Here is a 25896-nt window from a genome sequence, read left to right on the forward strand (position 1 = left end):
ATCATCTTTGCTGGTGTGTTTGTAAAGCCACATATAAAAGATAAATTCCATGTCATATGGCAGTATGGGTAAGATCAAGGAATCACTGGTTGACATAATGTGGTTCCTGGTTTGAAGGTGCTCTGGCATATTCATTATAACAGCTCCTTTTGTCCAGGAGATATTTAAGGCAAAGTAGATCAGTAGTTCTGATTCAGTTTGAGTATCTCATCAGCATTCAACAGCGGTTGCTGCCCTCAGAAGCATTTAAATGCATCAAAATTCCACAGAGCATAAGCTCAGCAGATGGCGAGGCTTTTCGGACTGACACAGGATAAGGAGGATGTTGATGTTTCTGTTTTCCAGATAGCAATACACATTGCAAGTCAAATGAGCTCTAGGAACTGCACAGTGCACTTAGCAGAGCCAAAGTAGATCTCCCTCCTTTACCTGGTAAGACTGTCTTCACCACGCTCCTCAGTTTGCTTCTCCCAGCAAAGCCAGTCATTTGCCATTTAGAGACTTCTAGCCCAGACCCAAACTCTAACAGTAAGCAAACCCAGCTGGGGAAATTCATATGGACATATGTGCAAATTTTGTTATTTGAAACACTGAGTAATTTTATTAGGAAGATGTACAGTGCTGCTGTGCTGTGTGCTTCAGCTATAGCACATCTCCTGAAGAAATTAAATCTGTGAGACAGAAGTTTGGCCATCTGGGAAGGGAGGTGCAACAGCACGTGTTGATGGTGGGGATCCCCAGCCACCTGGTAACGATGCTTGTGTGCACATGCATGGTACAGAGAAGACAAACATTACCATCTTCACAACATTACCACCAGCCTGGGCCAGAGGCAGGAGAGTTTGCTGGCAGCAGTGCACAATTGCACAATGAAGGTTCTGCATATGTGTGTTCATGGATGTTCACTGAGAAGCAGCAACAGTTGTTGTAATTAAGGATTTACATAATTCTATAAATTTTCCCAACAGGTTTAGGAAAGCGTTATTATTTACTAGCTGTTCCATGAAGTCGGCTGGGTGTACCGCTGTATCTCTGCACGAGGCTGGAGTACACATTAGCAACACTGATGTCGGGCCCAGTTCTTAGGACAGTGCGTGACAGGGTAGGTGATGGCAATGTCACCTCTGGTCCAAATCTCACTTCGCTGCTGTTGTTCAGCCAGTATGGACATGGAAAGGGGTGAAGAACAGGAGCTTTAAGTCTAGAGGTAGCTACAGTCAGAACAAGATGAAGACGTTTAGTGTAAACAAAAATCTGGTTCTGTGCGGTCTGGTGTGAACAGCTCAACATCTTGTAACGTGCATTCCTACAGCAGAAATGTGTGGTTTTGTTAAATACTTCAGAAAAAAAAAATGTATTGAAGCTTATCTCCCCCTTCTGGAAACTTCACCTCTACAAATGCCACAGCAATTGCAATATACAAAAGTTGCCTTTCAAGTATTTGTTACTTTTATTTTTAATGCCTAAGGACATACAGTATTCTTTATTTTATGGTGTTTTCATTTCCAGTATGACGAAAAATAAAATTTCATTTTAAATTAAAGTAAAATGAAATTGTTTATGCTGGGTTGCTGAGGGCTCTTCTTGTGTTATTAAATAGACCACGTTCAATCCAGCAATGCCCAAGTTGCTCAATAGAAGTCTGCTGCTCAGAGGGATTTTGTGCCCTTACCTCGTACTTCTGTTAAAATGAAATCAGTGATTTACACCCAGCTGCTACTTTATTACCGTTTCCCCTCGCGGTGCATCAGGCTTCTGCTGGGCGTTGTGTGCTTTCTTGGCAAAACAGCTCTTCCATCGGAAAGGTGTGATAATCTGCAGAGCAAATTCTTGCAGACTTGGAAGAGCGTTCTTCGGCGCTCCGAGGGGGCGGCCCTGCCGTGCCCGCCCCATCCCTGCCGCCGCTCGGGGGCCCGGGGCTGCCGGCATCGCCCGGCGGCAGCTCCGCGGGGCCCGGCCCGAGGGGGCGGGAGCCCCCCGGCCCCCGTGCCAATGGCTGCGGGGGGATGGCTCTGCCTGGACGTTCCCGCTCCCTTACAGGATGGAAATTCCGGGCCTCCCCGGGGAGGGAGCTCGGGCTCCGCGCTCTGAAAGGCTCATTTATCCCCGCGCTGCCGCGCAGAGCGGCGGACAGGGGCCCCTGCGCCGCCGCCTCCCCCTGCCCGGCGCATCCCGCGCCCCCCGCCCGCACCATGCGCCGCGCCCCGCCGCTGCTGTTGCTGCTGCTGCTGGCGCTGCTGCTGCCGGCGGCCCCGCCGGCCGGCGGCTCCGAGAGCCCCAAGGGGAAGCAGAAGGCGCTCCGGCAGCGGGAGGTGCTGGACGTGGTGAGAGCGGCGGGGGCCGGGGCGCGGGGCTGGGGCGGCCGGGGGCGCCGTGCGGGGCGGGGGGGCGGCTGGAGGAGCGGCTCTTTTATTGCAAAGATCGAGGGAAAAAAAACAAACCAAACCAAAACTACGAAAAAAGGCCGGTTTTCGGAACACCTCGCTGCCGCGCCGGGCCGCTCGGGACCGGGCACCGCCGAGCTCGCCCTGTGCCGTTTGAGTTCTCTCTTGTTTTTTTTTTTAATTTCGCCCTGGTTATGCTGAATCAGGAAAATGCTGAGAAGGGGTTGGACGGGCTTTGGCAGAAACCGCTGGTTTTCGGCGGCTGGGTGGGTGTCTTCGTGTTTTCCTGCTCGAGTCAGAGTCTGTGGGGTTTGCGGTCGAGCCGCCGCGGGCTCCGCGCCCCGTCGTGTCCGCCCGGCGGAGCGAGGCCGGGCCGGGGGATAAAGGCTGCACTGTGAGCTGGTTCCTGCCCTCTGCAGAGTGCCGGGGCAACGCGGGAGTCTCACAGCGCCTGCAACAGAAGTAGTGAATGCAGTTTAGTTCCTAAAAGGCTAACGAATATATGATGGACTACAAAAAGAGAAATAAAAGGACTGCCCTTTAGCAGCCATTAGATACTGTGAAAACTGTTATCTGCACTCTTACTGAACCAGCTTTTCTTTGGAGCTGCATTAATTTATTATTCCCTTTGGCACATGGACTGCATACCGCTGTTTGCAATTCCATTGCAACTGGAAACCTGAATGTGTTGGGACTATCCCATCTCAGGGATAGAAGAAAGGAGGGAGATTTTCCAGTCCTTGGAATGCAGAAAGCAGATGTGAAGCTATTTCTGTGAGCTGCTGGACTGCCATTCACCTCCTATAGAAAATCAGTGGCATGCCCATTTCTTCCACGATCTCCAGAGAGATCCCCCAAGTGATGTGCTGGAAGCACCACGGGTGGCAAAGCTCCTTCCCTTTCTCACCACTCATTACCCTTCCACTTTTGCTGAGGAAATTTAATTGCATTGAGAATAAAGAGTCTGCACACATGGAGGAGCTTCTCTTTTCTGTTGGAGTGGTGTTTTAGGGTCCTTTGTACAGGGCATTCCTCTGCAATTGCTTTGTGCTTTCAGGTGTGGCAGAGTGGGCAACAAAGTGCAGGTAAATAGATGGCAGTCGAGTTGGGCACAGACTGGTTGTACAGATGGCTTCAGTTAAAGCCCTTCCAGGGCAGACTGAGGGCTTGCCCAAGAGGGGATCCTGCCTTCAGCAGGCGTTTTCCTATTGAAAGATGTTTTATGCATTTCCAGCTCAAGAAAGCATGAAAAAGATTTGATTTGGCAGGCGTAGATGAACTTAGTTGGAGTGAAGCCTGAAGCACAGGTAATTCTTCCACTCACATCATTTTTTTTTGGTGTGCAATGGCTCAGCTGCTCTCTCTGGAAGGAGGCAATGCAGCTCTGGGTGGCCTCTTGTGATGCACCTCCGGACTGGGGGCGACAGCGAGACAGCACATCTGAGGTTTGGCCACCCCCAGCTCTTGCCCATTTCCATGGCTGCGTGATTTCTGTGGTGAGTAACTATGTGCAAAAACCAGACCAGTCACTCTTACAGATGGAGTCCAATGGGAAAATAACAGCAAAAGCAGATAACCAGGGCTGTGTGAAACAGAAATGTCTTTGCATCATTCTCAGGGTCCCTCGGTTGGTGTGTGCTTTGCCAAGCAGTCTTCTCTCCAGCTAACTATTTTTGAACATGGCCTTCTTGATTGTGATATCCCACTAGTTCCACTTGCCAACAGTGTTTTCTTTGGTGAAAATAGTAAAGGAATGGCAGCGTTCTTTAGTTTGTCTTACTTCTTATATAGTTACTGATTTTATTTATAGAGTGGCCCCAGCTGAGCCTCTGATGCCCATTCTGTTTTATTGCATCAAAGCACAGGAGAAGGAACAACCCCAGATGAAGAAAGTTCATGAGTCTGATAGAGGAGAGAGGGCAGGGGCTGTAGCTTACAGCTCCTGTGGTACAGATAGTGGCATGGCTTGCAGGAGGGGAAAGAGCTGCATGATCGTTTCTTTTTGAAACGGATGGCGATTAGGTGGTTTAACAGGGATTAGAGAAATAGATGTGAGAAAAGAGGAAGAGAGGAGTATAGCTATTGGTGAGGATTTGGGATGAAGACTGGAGGAAACATTCAGTCATTAGATGGGAAAGAGCATTTGGAGTCAAAGCCTGGCCACCACCAGCCCCTGTGGGCTTCTGCTCCAGGTTTCTGTTCCTGCTCTGCCAGCTCCACACATGGGTGCTCCCCCGGCATCCAGCGCTCGTGCTGCTGGGGAAGGAGCTGTGGGCTGCACAAACCTGCTCTCCAAGGAGGAGAAGCCCAGATCTCATAAGGTATGAAGGCAACATGTGTTTACGTGTTGTTGGGGAGAGCAGCATTTGACCATTCCTAAGAGTGTGGTGCTAGGGAAAATGTTGCTGTGCTGTCCTCCCACTGCTGTGAACAGGGATCCCGAGCTCAGGGTTATTCCAGGGTGTAGCTTCCCACATCTACATCAACGCTGACACACTGCGTGTGTCCTGGAGTCTGACTCGTGTGGCTTGACTATCGTGACGTGGTACTGTCCCAGAGGAGTGGTGACAGAAGAAAACCGGAGCTAACCTCCACTGTCTGTGAAAACCGAAAGTTTCTCTCCTTTAAAAAAAGGGGAAAAAAAAAGCAAGCTTATTAGCTGTGACAGTTACACAAGCCATGGTGTGTTAGGAGAAAGTAACTATTAATATACAACTTTTTTTTTTTTCCTGAATTGGAATGTTTTGAGTCTTCTGAGGTTTTCCAATAGGTTTTAATCCTTAGACTAGAAAAATTTTTAATTCTATGATTCATGCACCTTTTCATAAAATAATTGGCATCTTAATTTACAGGAAATTCTGCTGCAACTGCTTATCTTTGAATTATTTTTCCTTTTTCACCACTTTCGTGGTGCTCCAGAAACAGCCCATTAGTTTCCGTCACAGGAGGGGGTTTTTGTGTTTCATTGTTGTTGTTTGTGCTTAACTTGGTCAGCCTTGGAGCTAATGGACGGAAGCAGCAAGATCTGTTCTGTGTTTCAGTACAACGGCATGTGCTTGCAAGGCCCCAGTGGCGTTCCTGGTCGGGATGGGAACCCGGGAGCCAACGGGATCCCCGGGACGCCTGGGATCCCGGGACGGGACGGGCTGAAGGGGGAGAAGGGCGAGTGCATGCGCGAGAGCATCGAGGAGTCCTGGACGCCCAACTTCAAGCAGTGTTCGTGGAGTGCGCTTAATTACGGCATCGATCTTGGGAAGATAGCGGTAAGTGAGCTCTGCCTGGATGCTGTGCTCCACCAGCACGGCAGGCTCTACATCTGCCTCTTTCGGCTGGGGAGCACCAATTGCACAGATTTTCTATTGGAGCCTTTATCTGCATATAAGGGTGAACTTCTCAAAGGTTTAGCTACTTTGAATTCATGTCAGCTGTGTTCCACAGCTATGTGCCCGTTTCATTTCTGTAATAGTGTTTCAAAAGAATGTTGTGGCTGGTGTAAGAGTACTTTTAGAAGACTAGATCTGTGACTGTAAGGTTGAAAGTCACATTACCAAAAAAGTACCTCAGGCTTGCCCAAAACAGGGCAAGGCTTTTGCCGTTTCAGTCATAAGGAACAGTAGAGATGTACTACTTTAATCTGTTAACTGTACCTGTCTTTGTAACTCCTGCTTCAAAGTGGTCATTCACTGAAACTCAGTTGCAGGGTGCTGCTGCAAAAAGGATCAATGTTGTTCAGGAGCAGAATTACCAAGTGTTTCCCTGATTAACCCAAACAATCTGTCCTCACTGCAACCCTGAGTAAAACAAACACAATGCTGCAAGCCTAGAAGAGAGGAAGAAATTCCAGCTATGAAGCAATGCCCAGACTGGCTAGAGAAGTGTAACTGCTATTGCTGTGGCTAGAGGGAAAATCAACTTTTTTGAGTAGACATTTCTCACCGCCTTGTACTTCCAGAACTGTCCCTAGCTTTCTATCAATCAGCATTCTGGAGACAGAATAACAACTTCTTCAAAACCCGAAAGTGTTTTTCAGTTGTGGAGCTTTTATCAGGGTTTAAGCCTCTCACAAATCTTGTGATAATTTTTAAATCCAGGTTGTATTTGCCACCCTCTACTTTGTTTTTTTTTTTCCTTCTTCTCTATTTTTGTCTTTTTCTTTCAGAGGGAAGTGACTAAAAAACATTCTGAAAACAGTTATAGGAAATAGGTTCAAAACCAGAGGTTGCTACCAAAGCATTTTTGTCTCCTCTTAGGAATGTACGTTTACAAAGATGCGCTCGAACAGTGCTCTCCGCGTCCTCTTCAGCGGATCGCTTCGGCTGAAATGCAAAACTGCCTGTTGTCAGCGCTGGTACTTCACTTTTAATGGAGCAGAATGTGCTGGGCCACTTCCTATTGAAGCCATAATATATTTAGATCAAGGAAGCCCAGAGCTGAATTCTACTATTAATATACACCGAACTTCTTCAGGTATGTATGCCAAGCCCACAGGAAGAGATGAAGTAGAAGCCAGTAGCAAATCTCATTACCAAATGCAGCGTAGAGTCTGCCGTAGAAAGTCAGAGGCTGAAAGAAGTGGCAGACGAGTGTCCAGCCAACACTTCATGCTCTTACTCTGCTTTCTCACAGTTAACTACCAATAGTAACAGTATTGGAATTATTTATTAAGTGGTACTTTATTACCGTGGTATTTTTCATGGTACTTAACATTCTGCAATTTTGAAATGGTAGAGATTTCTCTCCAGAAAGTTCTACTGATCTCTGCTACAACATGAATCCAGGGACATTCTGTGCTGTATTAGCACATGGAGAAAACGCCTTACGGCCAAGTAGACAGTATCATCCTGGCTTAGAATACTGATATTTGTGCATTATCTGTGCATAAAATGAGGCTTATTCCTCCTGGAATTTATACTATAATTTCAGGTGCAGCACAGAAGTACCTCTGAAGTGAACTATCTAGGAACAATTATTCAACTGCTAAGCAAAAGGCAAATTAGCGAAGTAATTGAACATAAAAGGAGGTGACACTAGGAAAAGGCAGCTAATGTCAAGTCTCTACTCTTCCTCCATTTTCTTCCCTGTACTATGTCATGACCGCATGAAAACTAACATCTAGAGATAGGATGATAGGGTTTTTTTCATCGAGGGTAGGACCCATCTGTCTTCATTAACCCACCTCCAACTGGTGGTGCCAGTGGGGAAAAAAGTAGGCGAACTTTGTACAGAAGCAGTGAATTAGGAGTGGAAAAGATTACAGGGTGGCAACCAGCTTTTCAGGGCTGAGCTGTGGGAGTTACGGCTGTATCCCAGCCCCCTCCCCATCGCTGCTAAAAGGGTGGCTGGGTGGGATTGAAGCCGTATCCCAGCTACCAGTTTGTAAATGTGGACATTTAGAGAAGCAGAGAGACCTCCCATGTAGCCATCGTGTGGGTTGTGATGTGCTTCAGGTTCAGCCACAGATGTCAACAGTAGCATGGATAAAGGCAGTGCATGCCTCTGTAACCTGTGCTGCCACATCTCTAAGTAACAGTTTTTATTTCTAAAAATGCTGTTCAGGTCTAACTGCACAGCATGAGCTTGTGTCCACCTTCAGTTGTGAAATACAACGCGGCTGTGGCTGCCGAGGTAACCCGATTTTTCTCTTTAACCAGTGGAAGGTCTGTGTGAAGGGATCAATGCCGGCTTGGTGGATATTGCCATCTGGGTTGGGACTTGCTCAGATTATCCACGGGGAGATGCTTCTACTGGATGGAATTCAGTCTCCCGAATCATCATTGAAGAACTGCCAAAATAACTTCATCTCCCTTTCTATAATCACTCCCTTTTAAAAAAAACTTTGTACAATTTTCTTCAGAAGTTATTTCTATAGAGCTGGATGCAAGTATTTGACTGAAAGGCACCAAACTCTTGCATCTGTAGTCTTTGTCTAGCCTTTTTTTGTACATTGCAGAGGCTTTTTGTAATGATCATTTTAGAATATGAAACACAAGTTCATTAACTTTTTTAATTCCTTGTTTGATGTATGAAAATATACCACCACCATTTTAAGACTTAACTGTTAACTTTTTGTATCAAATAAATAAGACCTTTTACAAAAAAAAAATCCAGGCTATTTTATTGATCATCAAATTGTTTAAGGTATTTTACACGGTGTTATGATACAGTTTTTTTAAAAATACTTCATAGAAAGTTCTAAGACAGTAAACTCAGGTCTTGCCTTTAGAAAACATACATAACAGCTACTCCTGTAAACCTGACTACAGAATAGGATGCTCTGCTGTTAGTCTTAAGTATCTCCACAAACTCCCGGTGACTTAACTGTGACCTAGATGATGTGCAAGTGTGAAACACCTCATAAAAATAGACTATCTAAGCTCTCCTTCCTCTTTTTGCTCCTTGACAGACTGGATGTCAGTATAAACATTTGGTCTCCACTATTAGCACACAGAAAATAAATAATTTTACAGTTACACAACTTCATTGCTCCAGTAAAATGATTGTCGTGGATTTAGCCTTTCAGATATATACCATCACTTTGGTGTTAATTAAAAGCTAGCTATATTAAATAGTTTGGAAGGTATAGAAATAAGGCAGGTTGAAATGCCTTGGTGTTCAAAAAGTGTTCAGGTAAAGTGAAAGAATGTCACAGCTCTTTGACTGCAGCCTCCAGACTGGACAAGTGACAACAGTGGCCGTGCCAGCACAGCACTAACTTCAGCCTTCTAAGTATTTTCTCCCAAATGCAACAAATTATAAATATTTTTTAAAATTGTACAGATTCTAAAAGGAAACAATAGTCATGTTTTTATTACAAAATCGATTTTACATTAATGAAATAAAAACAACAAACAAGAAAAAGCATGTACAACATGCAGAAATCTACACTCTTCTCATAAATTAAAAGGAAAAAAATTACATCTCAGATAAGACATTTATTTCAGCCATTTAGTATTAAATATCAGCTTTTATTCTGAACAAGTTATAAGATTTCAGGCTTTCCCTGCTGCAAGCTTATGTGTGATATTGCTGCAAGCCAGCAAGTTATACAGCTGGTGTTTTGCCTCTGAAGAACTGTACTGTTTTTATTGGCTTGGACGATGGGTTTTAAGGTATCTGAACACAAACAAGTTACTATGAGCTAAGCTATGGTGTGACTTTACAGAATGTCAGTTAACATACAGTGACTGTGTGCATGCTTGCAGCCTCTTTTGCATCTATCTTGGAGCACGAGTAGCCTGTTCTGGGCCTAGAGCACACTAATCCAGGGTAGTAAGTGCACAGCTTTTATTCCTTTCTTATGATTTATTGATATGTCTTCACAATATTTTTTGGACCATGGGTGGCAAGAGTTAACTCAGTGTTCCATTACATTCATGTTGTGTACTAGAAAACACACAAAACCAAGTAAACACCCTCCAAAGGCAGAAGAATTTAGTAGCTGTTGGGGACCTGTACAGTAATTTGCATGGTAAACTTCAGCAAATTTGATTGTCAGCTAAATACCCATGGAAGCTTCCATAACAAAAACCAAAGCCAGCCAGAACGGCCACATGCCCTTTTCAGATGAGATTACCAACTCTATCCACATAGGAGATGGGATCGTGGAGGAGAAAGTGTAAATTATTAATAAAGAATATACAAAATGTAGTATGCGGCAATAGTATCAACATAAACAAGCAAGTGGATTGCTGAATTAAGATTCAAAATATTGAGCAGTTTCTTCAGTCTTCCAGATTTTAATGTAAAACTGAAATCAATTTGCTGATCTGTTAACATTTTATTTAAAAAGCCTTATTTCTGCTTTAGGTTAGCCTTCTGTTAAACAGGAAGCTTCTCTAAGTGATTATTCAGGTGTTTTGCTGGATACTATTCTCTGCTCCTTATGAAACTGATTATTTCCCCCTAGCTGTTGAATGCTTGCTAATTTATGTCCTCCTTAGTTACGTGATACTTTCTAGATATTTAATACCTTCCTACTAAAAACAGAAGGCGGATGTTATGGCCAGTAATGTATTTTCTTAAAGAAGAACTAAACAAACCCAGACCTCCAAAAAGTACATGTCCTTGACTGCAATTATTGGTATGCAAACGAACAAATTTACTGAGGTGTACTGTAATTTAGTTTATCGCTATGTTAGCAATCAATATATTCCTACAGCCCTTTCCTCGAATCAAATGAAAAGACATTCATGGATTTTTTTTTAATAAAGTCCTGTGCACAATATTTTTTAGACTGCTTATGGATTTTATTTTTTTCCAGAGAATATTATTGAAAGTAAGCATGCTCTTATTTGTTATCACAGTGGTTAGAAAATTGCATCACTATGGGATTATTAGAAAAAACCCATGTTTTTAAAATGTAAGCCTACTTGCAAATATGCATTTACTTAGTAGTATTTGGTCAGATGTATCAGTAATGGAGATGGAGTCTCACAGAGAGAGAGGGAGGGAGAGAGACAGAGACTGGGAGAGGGCAGGCAGGGAAGAGGGAGAAAATAAGTGGCCAGCAATGCACACAACATACACTTTGGTCTGGTCCTCAAAGCAAACCAAAAACCACAATGCAAGTCAGTCCTGGTATGAGACAAGAACAGGGTTTCATCAGATTGGCAATTATTCAAACCCAAGAATGGACAGCTGTTTTACAAAACGATTTGAGTTTCCAAACTGCACCCCACTGAGGCAGCATTTTTGTGTTGGATGAGCAATGGAATTTGGAGCATTCCATATTCTAAAATCTGACAAATAACACAGAGGTTAATTCAGAAGACACTGCTGTAAACAATTACATACTTTCTTCATAAGACTCAGAATTTAAAAAGTTTCGACAGCCCCCAGAGTTGCTTTTACATGAAGTTTTCCACTTCTGTAGGGCAGAATCTGACCAACTGTTATCTTGAGATGTGTCAAAACAGATTAGTCCGATATTCCAGGCAGGCCAGGATGAGCTGAATTGCTGCACAGCTGCCTTCACCCAGTCACAGTGCTATTATTTCACAGTTGCGGAGACATCTGGTGCAAGCAGACACAGCTGATTCAGAGGGAAGGCAGCAATGCAGGAACATTCAGCAGAAGAGATGCTGGCAGGGTTTTACTATCTCCAGGTTCTTTACTCAAAATACTAGATGAATTCAGAGTGTCAAAAAATACTGCTGAACTAAATCTCTCGCAGATCATAAATATAAAAAATAAATGATATATTCCTTATGAACACAAGCTCATACCTTTAATTATTTCCTTTTCTAAACCCAAGTAAAAAACCAGACACGTTTTCATAAACAACAAAGGTAATACAGCAGGCAGGAGTCACTCTGATCACATTGGGGACAATTCCTTTGTAAAATCCGTGAATTCCTTCTTTCCTTTAAAGACACAGAAGAACATTTAGTTTTAATCACTGTCTTTCAATAGAAATCAGACATAAAACAAAGCCTGGCATTTTTCTTCTTATGCTCTCACTAAGAGAAGTACTTCAGGTCAGAAATAACAATTTCAGAATTATTTCTTACTAGTGTGTTTAAAGAGCCGTAATATATCAAACCTTCTCTTCTCTTGTAAACATACAAAGGTATTCTGTGGGTCAGGTACTTAGCCTAGGGCTTGGGTGGTGGGTTTTGGTGGTGTTTTGGTTTTTTTTTGTGGTTTGTTTTTGTTTGTTTGGTGTTTTTTTGTTTGGTTTGGTTTGGTTTTGTATCATCTAAGTAGGAGGCAATTTACTATCTTTCTTCATGCAACAAGAACGGATTAAAATAATTTAAAATTTCTGTAGCCTGTTACAAAAAGCATTTATAGATTTAATCTCACTGAAGACAGCAAGGCTGAAAGACTTGGTGGTTTTGGGTCATGTAACAGCAAGTGAGCTGAGGGTCAACGTACCTAAGGAAAGTCACCATTTATGTTCAGAGAAGTAAAGCACCTTTTGATTCTATGGGCCAATAAATGAGAATCTAACTTCTCCCACTTGGAATCAGAGTATTCATGTTAGAATTTTCCAAGACTTTTACTCTCAGCTCCCTGTTTTCCAGCCCCACAGGGGCCTAGGCCACCTGGAGCAGTGAGTACACTTAACACAGGTCCTGGAGTGCGCTTGGGTGCGGTTTCCACTACCCTCCCTAGGGCTCCAGTTGCATTTGTTTCCTAATGAGCACAGCAGTGGCCCCAGAATGGCTGTATACATTCACACTTTGTATCAGAGCTAATAAGCCTTCCTATGGACTGCAGCACTGAAAGGCACAGTGCTGAGGGACCAGAGCAATTTTCATTTTGATGGTTGTACTGTCTCTTGAACCAGAGGTCCTGGAACAACACAGCCCCTTTCCCTCATTTCGGTGGCACCTCTTAATACCCCAGGAGTTAGCCAACCCAGGCATGGCTCTCTAGCAATATGCTGCAGCCCAGAAATATTATTCAAAGGAAGCTTAATACTGGTTGCATACTGCTAAGGTGGCCAAGCTTACTAACTACAGAATTCTGTGTTAAAACTCTAATGTGCTTTCTGGAGCTGAGGGAAGAGGTTTATGAGAAGATAGGCACAGGTCTGAGGTAACAGTTCTCTGAAGGCCCCACAGGATGCTGGGACTAAACTACAAATGGAGCCTGGCCCCAGGGTAACCCAGGACATCAGTGTGAACAGCTCCGGCTAACTCCCTTCCTCCTGCCAGGAAACTGGATTAGCCACAACCCCCAGCAGCACAACTCCCCTGTGTATGTGATGATCTAAAGTGAGAGTTCACTGTTTAAGAGCCTCAAAATGGCCAACTCAATGTTACTTTTTAACCTGTGAGATTTGTTGGGGAAGAGAGGAAGGCGGCAGAACAAACAACAGAAGCGCGCAGGCTAGCGTTGACCCTCTCCTATCTCCTCCTTTGTCCTTAGATTATTGCTATCAGTGGCATCTTGCACAAAACAACTTCGTTCAGCTAACAGTTTATTTGCTTCAGGCTGCACTGGTTCTGCAAGTCAGCAGCATGGGAGTTCTGATTCTGTAAGACTCACTTTCGAAGACGTAAGCTTTTAATTTTGCATGCCTACCTCCATGTCCTGCCGATCACATCAAACACACCAGAATATGTATTATGCTGATCTTGAAGACGAGCTCGTACAACTTGATAGGGATATGTTGCTGACACAGCGAATATTTTGGATACAGCTGCCATCATTATGTATTCCACAGTGTTCTAAAAGCAACAAAAATTACCAGGCTTGCCTTAAGTATAGTTTAAATTAGACAGTTTCCTAAAATCCTATTTGATTTTCCAGTGTTGAACTAAAAAATACTCCAGACGTTTTCCTTTTGTAACACACACATTTAAAAAATGGCAACATTTATACAGTGCTACAGTCAACTAATTGTAAATTGTGTTGTGCCCTCTCATTCCTAACAAGTGAAACACTTTCAAAAGTAACTGGCTTTGTCCAACTTGCACCTGACCAGTTTTCCATGTAAGTGATTAAGACTATCCCCACGGATTCTACAAGTACAACAAAAAAATCATTCCTCTCTCTAAAATCCTCAAAACACTTGCCAAAACAAGAAGTTGGTTTCCCTACAAGAAAACAGCACTAACTAGTTGTGAAAAAGCATTATTTCCCTCTGTATATTCTACATTCCAATTAGTGTATAAATACTTTGTAAATGTGGCTGTTTTATGACCTAGACAAATGGAATGAATTTCCACTTGTTCACATGCAACAACACATTTTTCTCCTCACTGATCTTACCAGTTTTGTATCTGATACTCTGTTTCTATAATTGTTGTATCTCAGTTTCAAATCCTCATATGCCATGAACTGAAGTGCTCCATGTGAAGTACCAAACAGACCAGGCACAAATCCCTAAAAAAAAGGAATAAAACAAGGTTAAACAGCAACCCACAAGAACTACATAACTTGAAAGAGCTCAGCTGACACACACATATGTCCACCATTACTTTACAAATTGTGACAGCACACATTTACTGGGTGGTATGCCTCAAAGCCCATCCTGGGTTCCTATTCTTACTAGTAGGCATCACACAGAAGTGTAATAAATGTTACTTTTCTCCAAATGACCTACAGGGTAAAGACATCTAATGAGCGAGCAAGATAAAACAAGCGGCCTAGGCCCTCCACCTCACAGAGCACAAGCAAAGCTGGTAACATGGATCAGATCGTAAGAACACAGATCAAACTACAGTCTTGCAAATGTGCTGCTCAGTGCCTGCCCCTTTCCAGGGACTGGCATTATGCTGTTTGGTCCCAACATGAGTCTGGTAAGGCAATGACAGAAGCTGGTGTCACTTCAGTGAGGAGGGCTATCAGGAGCAGAGGTACAAAAAATGATTGTGATAAAGTCCTGGAGATAGGTATGTATGTGTGTGTGTGTATATGGACTTATAGACGATCTACATTAAAGACTCTCAAATCCTGTGTTCAGTTTTGGGCCCTTCACTACAAGAAAGACATTGAGGTACTACAGAGAGTGTAGAGGAGGGTGACGAAGCTGCTGAGGGGCCTGGAGCATGAGTCTGATGAGGAGCAGCTGAGGGAACTGGGGCTGTTCAGCCTGGAGAAAAGGAGGCTGAGGGGAGACCCTATTGCTGTCTACAGCTACCTGAAAGGAGGTTGTAGCATGGAGGGGGTTGGTCTCTTCTCCCAAGTAGCAACTGATAGGACAAGAAGAAATGGCCTCAAGTTGCACCAGGAGAGGCTCAGATTGGACATTAGGAAAAAATTCTTCACTGAAAGGGCTGTCAGGCATTGGAAAAGGCTGCCCAGGGAAGCGATTGTGTCACCATCCCTGAAGGTGTTTATAAGATTTATAGATGAGGTTCTTAGGGGCAAGGTTTAGAAGCAGTATCAGGTTATGGTTGGACTTGATGATTCTGAGGTTGTCTTCCAACCAAAATTATCCTATGATTCTATGAAATAAATCTAAGATTCAGATCAGTTTGAGTGCATTCCTCACACTGCTCAGAGCATATCCCAAGGCAGCCCAGCAGAGGTGGCCAAAGGTGAAACGAAGCAGATTGGGAAATGGTACCCATTTATAAGAAGCAGTAATGGACAGTAAGAGTATAATATGAAAACATATAGAAACCTTTTCCTACAAAAAAGTTGAAGTGAAGGGGAAGACAGGTGTTTTCTGAAGTGTCTCAACAAGAAAGAGAAGGCAGGAACTCCTTCAGGAGCAGGAATAGCTCAGTTGAAAATGAGCTGACAGCTGCATGGGTTCTGAGAAGCACTAATTCTCTTTTTGAAGAGTTGGTCACTTACACTGGAAAAATACAAATAAATGGAGAATTAATCTTGGCCAGAAATTACTTAAAGGAGACAAACGCTTGCTGAAAACTGTTGCAAAGGGACAATTATTATGGAGCAAGTGATCAAAATGTGGGTTAAAAGTATTCAGTTTTATCTTATTTCCCATGATCCATTCAGGTAAAACAGAGAAATTAAAAGATGTGTCAAGACATAAAACTCGGTATTGGACTAAATTGGAAGCCCAGAATGTTGAATAAAGACCTATCAATATGCTGCTAAGACCCTGAAGAAGGATAAGAAAAAGAGAAGGGACCCTGGTAAAAGTCCTTTGGAATGTCTATTTTAACAGGAAAAAACCCAATAAATTACTTCATGAACTCCTAACTTGCAGAAAAAAAAACGAAACAACTAAACAGCAGGCATAAAATTTGCACAGAGCTTCTACCACCTCAGAAATCAGCTCTCTAGATGTTATAGATTCCTTAAGTTTAGGATAGCACAGTAATAGAGTAAGTGATTTTTAGGATCTTTCTGATAAATGAGGATGAATTTCTTCTCCTGTGAGAAAAGAATGGTCATGAACTAATTATCAGTGACCATGAACTGATGAAATGCACTAAGGGCTAGCTAAAGTCCCAGAAAAAACACTTTCCCAAATGAGAACAAGTAGAATTAAACCAAACATCTATACAGAGTCATAGAATTTCGTGGAGTTTGAAGCCACAGGGCAACAACAGAGGCAAAAGGACAACTCAGAAATCCTGGATCAGAAAAGAAAAATAACCAGTAATATAAAAACTGAAGAGAAGGAATAGAAGAAAAAAAAAAAAAAAGAAAATATCAAAGACAAAATTTTCTGGGTCAGCAGAACAAGGAATGGTATGAAGTTTATGTATAATGATAGGAAAATCTTCACAAACATTTGCTCATGATTAAACAGTAAGAGTGTTAAAAGAGGAAATAACTGCCCTCTGCTTGGAAAGAATTAGAATTACATTTTCATATCACAGGAGAATGAAGTAATATTTTCCCCACTAACAAAAGAAGAATGTTAAACAACATTTAAGAGCGCTGAACTCTTAAATTTAAGCCAGCAGATTTGGATAACTTGCACCCAAGAGTCCTATAGCATCTAGGGATGATATTATACTTGCTAAAGGAGTACCAGCATGCTCTAAGTCTTCTGCTGATGGGGAAAGCTTCCAAAGACTGAAGGACTTCTAATGTTGCACTAATATTAAAAAACGCAAAAGGGACTGAAGCAACTGTTGGCCAGTGCACCTTAGTAAAATAAGAGCTGACTCAGGCTTTCATTGATCATAGAAAACAATATGTACTTATGGAAGAATGTTTCAAAGCAAAACTGATTTCTTCACAGTAATGAAATAACTTGGCAGAGGAAGTTCTTGAAAGATATTCCTACTCTATTTTCTTATTCTTACAACTTTGCACAAGAATATTTTCTTGCTCAAGATTTGATAGAATTTTATTTTTTATCTACAATATGACTGTGAAGACCAATGTTAAAATCATTTCACTCTATGAACTGTTTGGGTTTTTTTAATTTAATATTCAAGTCTATCTTTAGAAAATATTTGCCATGAGGGCTTGACAGGATCAATGGTTGTTTAAAAATGTCTTGTTTGAATTATTTTTTGAAGGATTAGAATAATAGAATTAAATATATAATTAGAAATGGAAATGGTAAAGCATATAATCCTGAACAGCAGACAATGGGAAAAAATTGTATTTTAAAGTTGGCTTAAACAGCTGTTAAGTGCCAAAGATCCAGGACAAGAGAAAAATATCCTGTTGGCTAGTGTTTCAAAGGTTGCCCATCACAATGAAGACAGGCAGATGTGTACAATGGAAAGCCTGTGCTTCTTAGTAAAGAAGGGAATTACGGTTAATTTGGTGATGTGGTACTCACATCACTGCCTGAAGTGTTTGAAAGCTCATGACAGAGCAGCTTCTGCTACACTTCGAAACAATGCAGCAGATTCCTCTTGTAATCTGTTTAGCATTGTCTTCATTTGGATTCTCAGTGTGCAAAGACCAGTAGTATCAGCGTCCTGCTCTGAAAACTTGTGCAGAAAGACACTGGAAGTATGTTGTTGTCTCCCTACGCATCTTCAGTCCATCATGATGAAAAATGACACCATCTTTTATGTGCAAGTTACTTGTACCTCTGTCTCTCTGTAGAACCTGGGACTAAACTGAAGTCAAGATGGGCAAAGCTCAGTGGATGTTGCTATATACAAGTACGAAGACATAACAAACAATACCCAACAGAGCTAATAAAGACAGCTTTGATCTCTGCTAGAAAGATCAGATGCATCCTGACATTACTAGCCTTGTGCCCCAAAGGACAGGAAGAAATTGCTTGGACCACTAACAGCATCTTGTGCAGCACAGAGAAAGACACAGAATTGCTTAGACAGAAATACCATTCTTTAGAAGATTAATCTCAAAATTAATCAGAAAGAAACTACTTCCAGATTTTGTTTCCAACTTGTGGTATTCTCCAAGATGCCCTTATTTGCCATAAGGAACTCTATCTGAAATTAAGATTTTGAGGAAAAATAAGACATTCATATGCACTACAGCTCCTGCAACCCATGGCAATTAACAAACTTTAGCTGTCAAATTTCAAATAAAGCAAGAAAAAGAAAAAATGAAAACTCCCTCAAAACCAGAAAAAGGAGGAAGGATGAAGTATGGACAAGTCAAAGAGCCACCTGATGAGGTGTCTTTTTCCCCAGTATAGAGAAGGTTGAGAAAATCCTGACGTCAAATGAAAGTTGCTCAGTGTGCATAGTTATATAGGTCACTAAGGACCTATTTAGGTCACCTTCTTTGCAGACTTAAGCAAGTAATTTGCACTTTGAAAGGAAGTAGCTGGTTTAGTTCCCCACTTACAGATTAACACTACAAAGAAGTGTCTAGTGCCAAAGGCAACACATCTTACATGCATTAATAATCTGAAAAGTAACTCAATGGAAGGATATTTTAAACCCTAACAGATGCAAGAAATTAGAACTTATCTACGTGGAACAGAGCAGATATCCAGGCAAGCAAGTCAGAAATCCTGACAATTCCAATTTAGGAATAAGTAAGATGCCTTGTCCCTGGTGTCAGAATTTGGCGTTCACCAGTATGTGGCAAACTAGTCTTTCGGCATAGGAAGGATTATACTTTTCACTGCAAATAAAAAGTTAATGTTCAGTAATCAGGTCAATCCCTAAGAGACAGTGTTCTTGTTCTAAAGCATTACTTGCAGAAGAAGAGCCAGACTGAATTAAAATAGGCTTCTTCACACCTTCCAGGCACTGATGAACACATCTTGATGTCATGGCCTGAAGGAAGGAGGAGGCAAAAAGTGCAAATCCAGTTGCCATCTGTTTCCCTAAATTAAAGGGAATAAAAACCCCACACATATGCAGACCATATTTAGAAGTCTGCAAATTTTATGGATCTAGAGATGAAAGATTACAGACCTCAATAACTAGAGGGCAAATGAGCAGTTGTGAAACCGTCCATTGTGGAAGAAAAAATTAGCAACTACTTGAGCCATATGTTATGTTCCACAAGATGTCAAAAAGACAGAGATAAGGGATGAAATGGAAGAAAGCACTAGCAGCAAGATAGATTACACTATTGCTGCCCTCCTTATCCAAATTCTAATTATAGGAAGACTCCAAAAAAATAAAAAAGCAGCTTGTAGTTTACTTTCATTTCAGCATTATCACCCAATAGAAGGCCTAGTCATAAAACTTAACACTCTGTTCCTTCAGTGTCTTCCTACATTTCAACAGTATAATAGTTGTTCTTCTTTTTGCTGCAGCTCTTTAGTGGGAATGAAGACTCACAGAATAAAGACAAGTGAGCTAACACAAAAAAATGACTTGCTTTTTTATTTTTTGTAGATGAGTATTTACAAGCCCCACCACGCTACTAAGTGGTGCCAGCCCATCCTGGAATTTTTCTTAAACTTTATTACCTTATATAAGCCACGTATGCCCTCCGTCTTGTATATCTTTATAAGAGCATCAAACATTCCTCTGTATTGGCGCTTTGATGGATCAATACCAGCATTATACTGTAGCACAAGTCGTGTCTTCGTTACCCATATTGGGTTCGTAATACAGAGAGTCATGGCTCCTGAGAACAGATGGAAGTTAGATTGATTGTTATGCCAACTCCAAAGCTAGTCCCAGTTTGCTCAGTCCAGTGTAACACGGGCTTCTACAATGACAAAACTACTTATCCTATGAGAGTACTCATATTACTTAAAGCAGGTGAAGCATATGCCCACCCATCATTCTCCCTCTGCCTTCAAAGCTCACAGCCATGTCCAAACCACTGCCGCTGGGAGTACTTCTATAGAGCATATGACTTTTTGCATATTCTTAGTATGCACTTTTTTTGCCTCACCTTTCCACAGTCAGTACTGTAATCTGTAGTAGATAGGAAACACATATAATTTCCTAACATACTCCTGATTATCTGAGTTATTTTTGGCGTATACAACTGTCTAATGGACACCTCAGTCATGAGAAATACGCTTAATCATCTTGACAGGTTAATAGAAGCAGCCTGCTGTAGCTTTATAGGTTATTGAAAACTCAGTTGTAAAATAACCCACTATTATTTTTCACACCAAACAGTATGTCTTATATTTCAACGTTAAATGAATGTTCCAACAACTAATAAAAAGTCTTCTCAATGGCCTAGATTAAACACAACACCGCAGAACGTACAAGAATGTATGTTAGAAACAACGTAGTACAAGTCTCACTGATAGAAGTTGTATTTTTATTTTGTATCTTTAATTTACAAGAAAACTTAGACCATAGATAAAGATTTTCAAAGACCAATGACCAATTCACTTATTATATTTACTTCAATAAGCCTTCTCCTTTCCAGGTCTATGAGTTAAACATTTTATGAGTTAACAAGCCGCTAGCAGCAGATTCATAGTTATATTTTGGGACTCAATATAGTACTTAATAAGGAAAATGCTTATACATGATTAAAACAAAGTCAGAAGGTATTTTGACAACTGATACTTCTAAGCAAAACTGGAAAGATCACAGTGACCCAACTATTGACCTCAGACATGATTAATTTATTTACAGACAATAAATGATTGTATTTGGACTGAACACTTACACTTGCCACCTGTAAGAAAAAGCAGCACTGACACAGGAGCAGCATATGGAAAGGCTAGAGGCAAACAACTTTCTTTGCATTCAGACTCACCAGCCTCTGCAGCTGACACTAGGTGTTCAGTTGCACTGAGGGTTTCCAGCTTCCCCTCCTTCTTGTAAGCTTTGATGGCATTGTAACTGGAAAACATACAACATATTTTGGTAAAGGTGAAAACAAACATACATTACTAAAAAAAGCCCAAAATAAGTCTTAAGATTACAGAAAACATTAGGCAGTACACAACTTTTGAAACACATTTAATCAAACTGTCTTTGTTTAGCTGATTTATTGATCTCTGAGCAGGTAGCTCTTTAAAGTGAACTATGGCAATACATATTTGAATTGAAAAAGTATTACTGTCTTGAAGCAGCTATCTGATTTCAAGAATTAACTTTTAAGACAAAAACTATTAGATTGCCTTCTTTTTATTGAGAGTATCAGTGACAGGTATCTTATCTTCTAGCTCAGAAATATATGGAACTTTCTTCTCTTGATCCAGTTTCCAGTCTTTGCAGATTGAGAAACTGTCAACAGGAGCTGAAATGTCAATAGGAACCTATAGCAAAGCTTGAGGACTGTGGTCCAACAATAACAGAGTCTAGACAACTGACAGGTGAGGTTTGCATATGCATACCAACTAATTCTTTCCTAACATATTCAATTAATAGTGATCAGCAGTAAATCAGGTCACAGTTACACAGCTAATAAAGTAGAAAAGATTGAGTACTGAAAACCAGGTTTTATTAGCAAAGCCCATTAACTCGCAAAAACAATTAAAGAACTGACTGTCACTACTAAAAATCAGAATGATAGAATACCAGGTTGGAAGGGACCAGAGGGATCCACTGGTCAAACCTTTCTTGGCAAAAGCACAGTCTAGACAAGATGGCCGAGCACCTTGCCCAGCTGTTAAACATTCAGCTTTAGCAGAAAACTTTATCGTGTTCTTTAATTCTTAACACATCAGTTTAGGTTTTTATTTTTTGTGAGGTTTTAAGCACAGAGTATTGGCACTTTCAGAGGATTCTTCATGAATGATGTCACCATCTCTCAAGTTCCTTATTGTTTTTTCAGAATCAAGGGAATGCACTGTACTTGACAAAGTAACAGGTCTCTGATTCAACTTGCTTAAATTCAAAAACAGTAAACCACAATTTAAAGGGTAACAGACCTGGACTTACTAAAAGAAACACAAGTTTATCAGCCACTTCGTAGATTTTTATAACCCCCAAAGTAGACGCAGTGTATATCTGAACATCACATTGCACACAATATGACACATTTTACGTTCTACTTACAAGAAAAAGTAAAGTCCCCAGGAAGCCCCTGCTCCCAACATGTTTGGAGTTACCCCTTGATATAGGCCTCGTAGCCCTTCATGCTTCCAGACAGTGGTCATACAGTGGAGAATCCCATTATATTTTGGACGCAGTTCCAATCCATCACTTACTATGGAAGAAAGAAATTAAACAGAAAAACATTTCAGGAAGCATGAAGTTTGGCTGTGTAAAAGCCACCACAAAAGTACATAGCCTCCAAAGCAAGCTGCAAACAAACATGAAACCTAACTGATCAACTGCGTTTTAAAAGTATGAAAGAGTTGGGGTTTACAGCTTCATAAGTATAGAGGTAAAGAACATTAAGGAAAAAAAAAGGGGAAAAAGTAACAAAAAAAGAGAAAAAGAACTTTTAAGTCCTGCAAAAATAAAGTTCCCATCAATCTGACAAGGCTAACTAACTTCACTGCTACACATTTTTAGTGAGCAGCAGCTTTGAATTGAAGATTTTGTCTCTTTTTTAGCACACCAGCTATTTTGCATCATATTTCAACTGAGACATGTGGGGTCTTTGACAACACATTTCTGTAAGGAGTTTAGACAAGCCCCAAGTAACAACTCCTCCTCTTTAAAATGTTCTTCTAAGATCCAAGTATTTTCAATGGGTCATGTCTTACTGATTGCAAAGTCAGTTTTTAACAAATGCTCAAAGTTATTTCCATCAAAAATTCCTGTGTTCTCCTTCTATTCTCATTGAACGGATCTGCAGTGTAACACCAAATGTTTTCCCACCCAATAACCAAACAGCTTATTTTCTAAATATTCAGAAAAGATCACTGTCAAAAAGATTTTAAAATGCAAGTTTTTGTTTGAAAGATTTCATTCAGAACACAGATATTCATGCAGCTTACAGTGGTAACTACTATTGCTGCTACCGTAACAGCAAGAGTGGAAGTTGGTTACTGATCACACACATGACGTAGCACATGGTGAGATGAAAAGAGGTAACAGACACAAGCTGGCACAGAGAGAATTCTGACCAGAGCCTTTTCTCCGTCAGAGTGGTTAATTACTGGAAAAGGCATCTTTGAAGCTACTTGGAACTCCAGCAGATGAGACCCTGAGCAATCCGATCTAAGCAGAGGGTGAACTCCATAGATCTCTTCTGAACTAACTTAGTCTATGATGCCAGCATAGCAGCAGCTTTCATTCTTAACGTAGACATACGGCTAGATTGCGGTTTTACTGAAAATTAATCTTAAAGTTTTAAAGTCAGCATAGTTTATGTGTACCCACCAAGATTAACCCTGGTAATCATGAATTTCAGATGTTTTCTGTTCAGTGCCACATTTATTATTGATTCTCCTTTGTGTACAGTACTACATGTCATGACTTCGGGACTCAAGACAAAATGCTTCTTCTGAGCACATTGTCACAAAAACACCAACACCTTGACAGTCACTCAAAACTTGAACACAAATTAAATGCCTCTCTTCTACCTACTGAATGATCATTGTGAGACCTTTCTGAATCTACCATGCTGCCACTGAATAAGGTTTTAAAACATATTAAAGAATGTGGGAAATAAGACATATGAATACAAGTCTGTCTGCCAAGGATGCTGCTGAGAATCTTCACAACATCAGTTTCTGATCTCAGCCCTTATTTCCTGGTTGAAGACAAATCATTCTTTTCCATCCAAGCAAGCATGTGAAATTATCCTTCTCTCTCTGTATAGCCTGGAGATAAGGCAGAATAAGTTTAACATTGGAGTACTAGCAAAGAACTTAGGTATCGTTCAAAAACATGCTAGTGTGGCCTCAAACAATGGAAAGGGCGGTTAACCACATTCATATGGAGCAAGGAGGAAGAGTCTACATCCTTAAATGACATCTAAACTCAGTGCATATCAGCACATTATTTTCTCCTGTGGCAATAGGTGTATTTTGCAGGTAACAAAAACCAACACGTGAGCTATTCTGTTAAAAGATGGGGATCAGATCGCAAGGACTCAGAAAAAAGTTTTGTAAAAAAAGCCATGAATGTTGGTGAGTCCAACCAGAACCTAACAGATGGAAATTGGGAAGAAAACTGAAACCATCATACAGAATCACAGTGTAATTTAGCCTGGCAGTCAACTCCAGAAGTCATCAAACCCAACCTCCGGCTCAAAAGCTCTGATTAGTTGAGGTTACACAGAGACATATCCATTTGGTTCCTGAACATTTCCGAGGCTGAAGAGATTACAGCCTCTCTGAGTAACCTCTGCCAGTATTTGACCACTCTCATGGTAAAAATTCTTCTTCCTAATAAATAATTTGTGCGTGTTCCCTCTTGCCCTACAACTATTCACCTTCTTTGTGTCCTCCAGTCCCATAGTCACAGACTGCAATAATATCCCCCCAGCCTTCTGTTCCCGAGGCTAAACCGATCCTGCTCTGTCAGCCTGCCCTCCCATGTCACAGGCTCCAGCCCCTTCACCAGTCTGGTGGCCTCCACTGGAATCACACCAGTATGTCAATGTCTTCATCGGTCTGGGGAGACCCAAACTAGATACAATACCTCAGATGTGGTCTTACAAGCGCCAAAAAGAGAGAAAGGAGCACTTCTCTCAGCTATGCTCTTCATAACACAGCCTAGGATGTGCCCACGTGAGAATACACAATAAAATCCAACTTCACAAATAGCCTGTTGGGAAATGAAATGCTTTAAATTTTGAAAAAACTTCTCTGTGACTGTTCACTGGTTTTGGTACCTTGAACACCCATGCATCCATTTAAAATAACAATCCAAAGATAACAGCAAAACGTTTCAAATTCTATAAAAGAGAACATGATAAAAAGGCAACATTTTTCTCATATTAACAGCAAAATCAATAGGGAGAAGCTGACATGCTCTGCTCTGGAAAAATAAAGAAGTTAGAGTTCTCTGCAAAGCAATGCCACTACTGTTAATAATCAAGTTTATCATAAAACTCTTGTTACGCTTCGAGTGCTTAAAATCTTTGGCACCAAGGTGAACTTTGTACACTGGCTTGAGGCAATCCGACTGTTAAAACCAGGCAATCTTGCTGTGTCCTGTGGCACTGGTGGTCATGGAACAGAGGGGAAAGCCTGGCAGGCTCTCTGTTTCACCTGAAAACAGCCCGAGGCACACGGCACATTGTATAGACCCTAGAAATGACAGGGAGTTCACGGTTTGGGATAGAAGGCAAAGGAACACGAGGCCGCCCCTTTCGGCCCGTTCGTTCCAGCAGTGCCAGGGGCCGAGTCCCGGCACACGGCCCGGGGCAGACCCGCGCAGGTTCGCCGGGCTGCGCTCTCCTCAGGTGACCGCCGCTGGGGCTCTGGCTGGGAGCGGGGGAGCTGCGCCAGGGTCGTGCCGGGCAGAACGCCCGCTGTCCGCGCAGCCGCAAGCCGGGGCAGGGGACGGGCTCGGGGGCTTCCCTGGCGGCGCACACCCCGTCCCGGCCCCGCGGGGACCTCCGGGAGCCAGCAGAGCCCGCGGCCCGTCCCGGCCTCACCTGCGAAGCGGATCTTGACCAGGTCGAGCGGGTGCAGCACCAGGGTGGACACGACGCCGCCGCTCAGCCCGGCGGCCAGGTTCTCCAGCTGCACGTGCCGCAGCACGGACCGCGCGCGCGACGCCGGCGCCTCCACGGCGCACGCGGGCCCCGGGGCGCTCATCGTCATCGACACCGGCGGCGGCGGCGCGCGGGCCAGCGGGGGGCGGGGCTGACGGCCGGGCCCGGCCAGCGGGGTCTCGCGAGAACAGCGCGCCCG

At 42.2% G+C, this 25896-nt stretch overlaps 2 protein-coding genes across 2 annotated transcripts; one reads left to right on the plus strand and one right to left on the minus strand.

Moving 5' to 3' along the window:
* The first annotated feature begins 1903 nt into the window (after window positions 1–1903).
* Window positions 1904–10608, plus strand: CTHRC1 (collagen triple helix repeat containing 1). Its single transcript, XM_065054225.1, has 4 exons — window positions 1904–2324; window positions 5426–5647; window positions 6635–6851; window positions 8036–10608. The coding sequence occupies exons 1-4, from the start codon at window positions 2007–2009 to the stop codon at window positions 8176–8178; spliced, it is 900 nt and encodes a 299-aa protein (XP_064910297.1). The 5' UTR covers window positions 1904–2006; the 3' UTR covers window positions 8179–10608.
* SLC25A32 (solute carrier family 25 member 32) lies at window positions 8472–25894 on the minus strand. The gene is made up of 7 exons (XM_065054226.1): window positions 25638–25894; window positions 22136–22286; window positions 20889–20974; window positions 19627–19787; window positions 14106–14219; window positions 13416–13561; window positions 8472–11746 (listed from the first exon to the last, which is right to left on the minus strand). Exons 1-7 carry the CDS (start codon window positions 25804–25806, stop codon window positions 11611–11613), a joined length of 963 nt encoding a protein of 320 aa, XP_064910298.1. The 5' UTR covers window positions 25807–25894; the 3' UTR covers window positions 8472–11610.
* Window positions 25895–25896: the final 2 nt, after the last annotated feature.

The sequence above is a fragment of the Columba livia genome, chromosome 2 (genome assembly GCF_036013475.1).
Source record: "Columba livia isolate bColLiv1 breed racing homer chromosome 2, bColLiv1.pat.W.v2, whole genome shotgun sequence".
NCBI classification, from domain to species: domain Eukaryota; kingdom Metazoa; phylum Chordata; class Aves; order Columbiformes; family Columbidae; genus Columba; species Columba livia.